The sequence below is a fragment of the Arachis duranensis genome, chromosome 9 (assembly GCF_000817695.3).
Source record: "Arachis duranensis cultivar V14167 chromosome 9, aradu.V14167.gnm2.J7QH, whole genome shotgun sequence".
NCBI classification, from domain to species: Eukaryota; Viridiplantae; Streptophyta; class Magnoliopsida; order Fabales; family Fabaceae; genus Arachis; species Arachis duranensis.
Window position 1 is genome coordinate 113,927,540 of NC_029780.3, and position 7,428 is coordinate 113,934,967.

Consider the following 7,428-nt stretch of genomic DNA (forward strand, 5'->3'; position numbering starts at 1 on the left):
CTTTCGTTTCTTGCATTCTCTTTCTCCTTCTTCATTTACGTGCTTTTTCTCTCTGTTTTCTTTCTTCGTTATTCTTGATTTCCATTGTTTTTTGACATCAAGCTCTGAAATCATTTTTGAAGAAGAAGAAGCAGCTGAAGATGAGGAAGAGAAAGAGGAAGAGTTCTGAATTATGCATAAGGTGTACTTCAACAAATTTTGGGTGTATTTCTTAAATCCTTTGGGTGTATTTCTTAAACCCTTTGGGTATATTTTTGTAATCGTTTGGGTGAATTTTTGTAATCCTTTGGGTGTATTTCTGTAATCCTTTGGGTGTATTTTTGTAATCGTTTGGGTGTATTTCTGAAGTTCCATTATCTTCAAAACGATTGGCAAGAAACTCGTTTTCATGGAGGAAGAAGAAGAGTCATTCATAATGCATGGTGAGTAGCGCGCTTTGGAAACAAGAAGTGGTTGAATAACATGCATGTATTTATTCTTGAATGTGAGAGTGTAATGCGTGTGTGTTTTATTGGGCTTGTGCCAACTTGTAAGACTTGTAAACCAAAAAGGCTTGTATGTGTAGCAGGCCTCTAAATTTTGTAATTTTATCATGTGCAAATACTAAAACTTTAATTTAAAGGTAATTATTCATTTTTTTTTATTTCATCAACTTTCTCGATCGTTTTAGAAAAACTTAATTTCAATGGCTATTGGAGTAATTTTTTTACTCATTAGTAAAACTTTTACTAAGGTCCCTAATTAATTTCCATCTTTTCTTCATGTGAACTAAAACATTCTCTTGCTTTGTTATAAGAGTGAGACTTTTGGATTTATTGATTAATCAAATAAACAATAGAAGTCATGTTTATAGTGTGATCAAAATTAGGAATGTTCAAAACCGATCCAATCCGAACAAAATCGACTAACCGAACCAAAAAAACTGATAACCGAATAAATTAAAAACCGAAAAAACTGAAAAAATGAGATTTTGCAGTTTTTTTGCGATTCGGTTTGGTTTTCGGTTCTTATAAGAAAAATTCTAACCAAACCGAACTGAACCAATTTTATGAAAAATCCTAAATTAAACCTACCCCAAGCCCAAATGACCTAACAGCCGTAGCAACAACATAACCCTAACTCTTCTTGCCCCCTTTGCCTCCAATCCTCTGAACCTTCAGCAACGCCTTTTGCTCTCCCTTTACCTTCCTGTTCCTTCTTCTGCTCCGCGCCTCCACCATTGTTGCCGGCCTGCCGCTGGACAACACCAACCCTGACTCGCGTCCCGCGGCCCTGTTCTCTCCTTCTCCCTTCCTCGTAGCACCGCTCTCTCTCCGTCGTCCTTCCCGGCACAGCTCCACGCAACACATCATCGTCCTCTCCCAGCAGCACGCCATCACCATAGAGTATTGGTGTATATATGAAAGGAACCGGATGGTAAGTCAAGTCGGCATCGTGTGTTTCTATTTTTCTGAACATAAATAAACATTTTTTTTTTTAAAATCCCTAAATACTAAGAACCTCTTTCTGGGCTATTGTGTTGTGTGTGTGTTTTTGATTCAATCGTGTTTGCACATACTTGTCTCTGGTTTTTGCTGTTTGCTTTTTTTGATGGATAAAGGTAAAGCTTCCAAGGAATTAGAAACCTCTCTGCAAAACCTCGATTTGAATCCCCAATCCAACGTCAAGAACAAAATTTCCATTGCAACTAACCACCATCAATTTCAAGGTAATTTGGTTTTGTATGTAATCAATTTTATTTTTTCCTGAGGTGGGGTGTTTTGTTTTTGTTTGTTTATTGGTAAAGCTTCAAACTTTCTGAGCTCTATGATGAATTGCACTTGCTTTGTTTTTGGGGTATGGTCAATGAAAATTAGAAGAAAAAAAGAGGGAGGGGGGTTGGACAATTAATTAGCTTGTGTGACAATTTCAGATTCAGTTCCAATTTACAGAAAATTTGGGAATGGTGAATAAAATTCATTTGGAGCTTTTATTGAAGTTTGATTCCATATGATTATATACCTGTTTTGATTATGGTAGCTGATGTTGTGAAAGTAGCAGATTGTATACTTAGGGATTTTCCTTTGAGGCTTAGAATCTGTGTTTGTTTATTGTGACTTGTGCTAATGATATTCAAGGAAGTTCAGTTTGAGTTTTGCACCTTAATAGGATTGTTAAAATGTGTTTTATATTATTTGATGGAGCCAGTATGTATGTTCTTGGTTGTCTTGAGGTTTAGGTAGTTAACTCACGGATCATAGGTTTTGAGCCATGGCAGCGCCTTAATATGGTTCGATTTCGGGATAAAATTATATGCAGGACTACTGCCTAAGAAGATGAAGCCTCCAAGTTTGGTTAGCCTATGCATTGGAGTTATTGGAAAACATTTGGAGGATATTATTACGGATTTGCCGGAGATTGCTATCGGTTTGCCAGCTGAGATAAAGGTAGTTTTCTAGAGAATGATTCTACCTGTTAAATCTATTGATTGGTCATTTATTCATGCATATATTTCTGTAAAGAAAAATTTCGAAGTTGTAGCCTGCGCAATGCGAATGCACGTAAGAAATGTTTGTAAATTTTTTCTCTAGGAGAGCCTTTTTGTGGGTAAAAAAAAAAAACTGCTTTATTGCTTAATTTCATGAACAGCTTTATTCTTAAGAATCTTTTATTGTGCTTTGTACGGAAAAAGAGATCATGCATAAGATGCATTCTTACGGTTAAAGAATTAATTCTAAATGATAGACGGCAGTGGCAGCTATTGCGAGACGGAGAAAGTTGTTGAATGATGATGTCCTGATTGCATTAGCTGATACTTCTTGGGAATACCTTGATGTCTCTGGATCAGATGTTTCCGACGTCGGCTTGATTAAAGCAGCCGAAGTATGCAGATCAATTAAAGCTCTGGATATAAGGTATAGGATTATGATTCTGTCGAAACAATTACCAAGCAAACACGTTTGCCGCCGTGTCTAGTGTGCTTTTTTTTATATTATACTTCTCTCTCTTTTTCAGAGTCACTTGATATATTGAGACTATTTGCAGCCGATGTACCAAAATCACTGCTACTGGTATATCCGAACTTGTGAAGCACTGCCGTTTATTAGAGACATTGAGATGCGGGTACGTATCTCTCATCATTCATTGATAGTCATATTTCTATGTTATAACGTTTGCCTATTTTCAATGCTCAGAAGTTGAAAACCAGAAATATTCTTAAATGGCTCATTTTAGTGTCATGTTCATATGCCGGATTTCAATAGTTCGTATAAGTAAATTGAATTCTTTAAAAATGATCAAGATTCATGACATTATTACTTGCTTTTCTGTTCATAATGTCAAGATTTGACTTTGGTGCTTGATTTCTCCTCACAATGGTAACATTCTCTAAACTGGTGACTGGTGAGAGTTGTAGATAGCGAAAAAGTTCTCTCTTAACCTTTTTAAAAAATAAAGTATATTCAGAAAGTGGAATTTTTTTTTATGTAATTGAAGATTTAAGACAAGATTATTGGATAATGTTGCAGAGGGTGTCCGAGGAGCGATCATACAGCTCGGAGGTGCTTGAGTATATTTAAACCGAGGCTGGACTATGTCGAGGAGGATTCCTGGGAGGAGCTCGATACGAAAGAAATTTCAAGTGGCGCGCAATCACTCCGGTGGCTAGTATGGGTATGAACTATTAAATCTTTCTCTTTTGTAATTGAATGCAGATCTTTGTCCTCACTAATGCATGAGTCACGAGACGCTTAATTTTATGGTTTTCTTTCTGCAGCCAAACATCGACAATAATTCGTTAGACGAGATATCTACCGAGTGTCCGCGGATCATAGTGAACCTGAAGTCATCTCCGTTCGGGTTTATGGGAACTCAGGTTCCTTGGGAAGCGTTACGAAATACTGTATTGGATGATGTGGCTGTGAAGGATATTGATCCCAAGACATGGAGAGGGCGTGGTTTTGCAGTGAAGCCCGCTTCGCCCTCTCCTTCAACCTCCCCTGAATTATCAGTGGCCGAGAAATTCCGGCTCGCCTTTGAGGAAAGGGACAACCGGTTAGCTCCAAAGCGAGCGAAAAATGCACGGCAACACCAGCGTCGCGCAGTGCGAGAGTTGATGTTGATGAGCACAAGGGCTAAGGCAATGGTCTTGGCTTCACAAGCAAGCAAGTCTCTTCACAGCAGAAGCTCATAAAATTATCAGATCATGTGGTGTTTTATTACTCTGTATATATGTAAGAAATTTCAATAGTTCTTCACTAAATTTTTAGAAAATTTCCTTCAACAAGTTGGAAACATCACAGGCTTGAGATGAATGGAGGTGTGAGGTTTTGACAAAAGTGCAAATTTATTTGCATGCTGCTTGGTTTTGATGAAATTGATAAATTTAAGATGAAATCTAAACAGAGTACTCAGATAATTCAATATCCATTCTCTAGAGACTATTAACAATTTTTTTTCTTTTAATGTCAAATTTACAATAATAAATTAGCAAATGCTTGGTTTATATTCTTGTTATGGAGTTGTAAAAGCAAAGATCAAACATGACAACACAAAATATCACACATTGTTTGTACATAATAATAATGAGAAATATAAAAATTAAAAAATATTGAGTTCAATCGCATATTTATTTTTATTTCTTCCAGTATTTTCTAATTCGGTATTAGGCTGTGTTTGTTTCTGAAAACAGGATAAGACAAACTCTAAGAACAAGATATAAAGGCCAGAAATATAAAATTTTGTATTATTCTATTTGGTGATAAATTAGAACAAAGGATGAAAATATAATTTATTCTCATTTTTTTATTCAAAAAATTTGAGACGAAAATATAATAATAAAAAAGTATAATTATAAAAAATTAACAAGAATAATGAAAGAAAAAATAAAAAATAAGTTGTGTTTTTTGTTAGTGTCTTCATGTCTTTTTTGGACACAAAATACAATAATTCACTATTCTTTGGACATATTGTCTTTGTCTATATCTCCTTTGTCAAATACAATTTTGTGTTTTTGTCTAAGTGTCTTGTCTCTTCAACAAAAACAGCCTTAATAGCTAGTTTATTGTAAATTTAAACTTTATTTAAGAGTATATTATTATTCAATGAATAAATTAATTATTTAACTAACTCAAATCGGTGAATTATAGAAACAAAATTATATATTCATGTATTAATACAATAATAAAATAATATTTTATGTAATGATGCCCTAAAAAATAAAATTTAATTGAAAAAATCGTAAAAAATGTTTTACAAAATGACAAAATTAAACTCAAAAAATATAACCACCTAGTCGTGAAGGCAGTATAAATTTAAAACTTTTAATTTTTGTAAACTTTTTTTTCAATTACTAGTTAATATTAGTCACCAAAAAAAAATTACTAGTTAATATTAAGCTGAAGCTTAGAAGCAAGCAAGGCAGAAGAGTAGTAGTAGTAACTAGAAACACACCAAGATGTGGAAGAGAGCCTTCGTCGGCGCCGCCACGGCCGCCGCCGCCGCCCTCCGCCGTCCATTCCCCTCGTTAATCCGCGGCGCCACCAGCAGCTCATCGTCCAACTCAATCTCTTCTGCCGTTAACTCGATGCTCCTCCGCTCCCTCAAAGACCACTATCTCGAAGTCGCCAAAATGAACATGCCCCCTGTAATGCTCTCTTCTTAAACCCTAAACCTCTCAAATTAGGTTTTATTTATTTATTTATTTTCTGATTCGTTATTTGTCGCAGAAAGTTGGACCTCCATCGCCGTTCACGATCGTAAAAGGCGCACTCGATTCTAACGGCCCCGTGCTGAAGCGGAACTACGGCGACGAAGAGATCACAATCTACGTCATGCGCTTGGCCGCCAACGACGACGAAGACGGCGACGGCGGCGGCGGCGGCGGAGTCATTGATCAACTGTTCATTCACGTGGATGTGTCGAAACCAAATCAGAACGAATGCTTGATGTTTCTGTGCGGATTATACGAAGATGCTCTGGGGATTCACTCAGTTTCAATGAGACCTAAGCTTCAAGAATCTGGTGGCGGTTACCTCCTCGTTCCTTCGCAATACGCTGGTCCATCTTTTGCGTAAGTTCACAATTTTTCTTTTTTAAATGTTATACCTTAAAAGTTTGTGTTTTTGGTTCAGTTCCTTTGCTAGGGCATGAAATGATGCAGCTAATTGTTTAATGATGTTAGTTTAAGCTCATTAGGAAGGTAATCAAACTCTGGTGTTCACAGGAACTGGAAAATTGAATTGCTGAACTCAAATTGTAAGCTCTTAAGAGTTTACTAGTAAAATTGTTACCTTGATTTGGGGACCTAAGCTTGTTATCAGTTTGATAAGCTTGCTAATTAGGGTTGGTTTTAGGTGGCAAATTAACAATTTTACCTTTTAAAATCGTAGGCAGCCTTTCATCTACTTGGATAAATGTTGAAGAGTTTCTAGTCTAAGATAACAGAGAAACTTAAGTATTAGTCTTCTAAAAGAAAAAGGGTGCCTATTTTCTTGTTACTATGCCCTAAGGCAAGGAGGAGTTTGGTCGAATTGGAAGGGATGAAGCTTGTGTAGTGTGATGCATTAGTGGCGTTGTAAAGCTTAGACAAAGATTGTTTAATGTCTTTTGCCAGAGTAACACTGGATTCCAAAACATGCCAACTCATTACCCCGTTCACAGAGATAATTCCAGGGGCAAACGTGAGTCACAATTGCATATTTGGGGGACTAGATTAGGTAAATTGAAATTTGGGGGTTGAAAATGAGGCCGGGCTCTAATTTCACGGGAGCCAAAATGGGTATTAACTCGCCACATAGAAGAAGCATTCATTTTGGTTTAGAGTTTGTATGGTCTTATTCCATATAGTTTAGGGCAAATTACATTTACATGATCACCTCCTCTAAGGTTTCACGAAATTCGACTGGATTCTCCCCTATTTATGAAAACCTGTGCTAATTTCCCTCCAAGACTTAAGAAAATAATGTAGTTCTAACTAAAACACAAACCAGAGCTAGGTGGAAATCAATGGCACTTGAACGAATAGGAGAGTCGGGTTGAATTTTAGCAAACCTCAAGAAAGATTAATGCAAATGTAAATTTTGAAATTTTATATTTTGATGTTTGTAAGTGAGAATGGTTCATGCTATATTTGACTGATGAACTGTGTGAACTGACAGAGACTTAGATGAATCCATGAGGGATGCATTTCACAGTTACATAGAGGAGAGAGGAATAAACGATCTCTTCAAGTTTCTACAAGCATGGCTCTATGTTAAAGAACATCGAAATCTATTGCGTTGGTTCAAAACCATGGGCTTGTTCATTGATGGCAAGAAGCCTCCTACGCCTTCCTCCTAATCCTCTCTGTTAGAGCATGTATTTTTGAAATTGACTCGTATAGTGTTCAGTTTTCACAATATGAAATTATGAATTTAGAACTTGTTGAGTTTTGATTATATCTTATTTTTT

At 36.3% G+C, this 7,428-nt stretch overlaps 2 protein-coding genes across 4 annotated transcripts in view; both read left to right on the plus strand.

Annotated features, from left to right (window-relative positions):
• Window positions 1–7,409, plus strand: part of LOC107467415 (uncharacterized protein At2g39795, mitochondrial) — a 10,015-nt gene extending 2,606 nt beyond the window's left edge. The window contains exons 2-4 of one of the 2 annotated variants that reach the window (XM_052253719.1): window positions 5,469–5,623; window positions 5,706–6,049; window positions 7,137–7,409. In XM_052253719.1, the coding sequence (XP_052109679.1) occupies window positions 5,469–5,623; window positions 5,706–6,049; window positions 7,137–7,317 (680 nt within the window). In that variant the 3' untranslated portion in view covers window positions 7,318–7,409. Of the gene's footprint in view, window positions 1–5,393; window positions 5,624–5,705; window positions 6,050–7,136 lie in introns of those variants that run through there. The other variant, XM_016086695.3, reaches the window with a different exon arrangement.
• Window positions 1,095–4,396, plus strand: LOC107467413 (uncharacterized). Of its 2 annotated transcripts, XM_016086505.3 has the most exons (7): window positions 1,095–1,416; window positions 1,601–1,708; window positions 2,299–2,426; window positions 2,725–2,894; window positions 3,025–3,102; window positions 3,507–3,651; window positions 3,755–4,396. In XM_016086505.3, exons 3-7 carry the CDS (start codon window positions 2,316–2,318, stop codon window positions 4,169–4,171), a joined length of 921 nt encoding a protein of 306 aa, XP_015941991.1. In that variant the 5' UTR covers window positions 1,095–1,416; window positions 1,601–1,708; window positions 2,299–2,315; the 3' UTR covers window positions 4,172–4,396. The 2 variants fall into 2 exon arrangements, with proteins under 2 accessions (XP_015941991.1, XP_015941990.1); XM_016086504.3 differs by lacking the exon at window positions 1,095–1,416 and having other exon boundaries at window positions 1,466–1,708.
• Window positions 7,410–7,428: the final 19 nt, after the last annotated feature.

Excerpts from the sequence above, each read along its gene's own strand:
- LOC107467413 (XM_016086504.3), top strand. The coding sequence starts at position 1,591 with ATGGATAAAGGTAAAGCTTCCAAGGAATTAGAAACCTCTCTGCAAAAC. Across the intron at positions 1,709-2,298 it reads TAACCACCATCAATTTCAAG|GACTACTGCCTAAGAAGATG; the intron begins GTAATTTGGTTT and ends AATTATATGCAG. Across the intron at positions 2,895-3,024 it reads ATTAAAGCTCTGGATATAAG|CCGATGTACCAAAATCACTG; the intron begins GTATAGGATTAT and ends GACTATTTGCAG.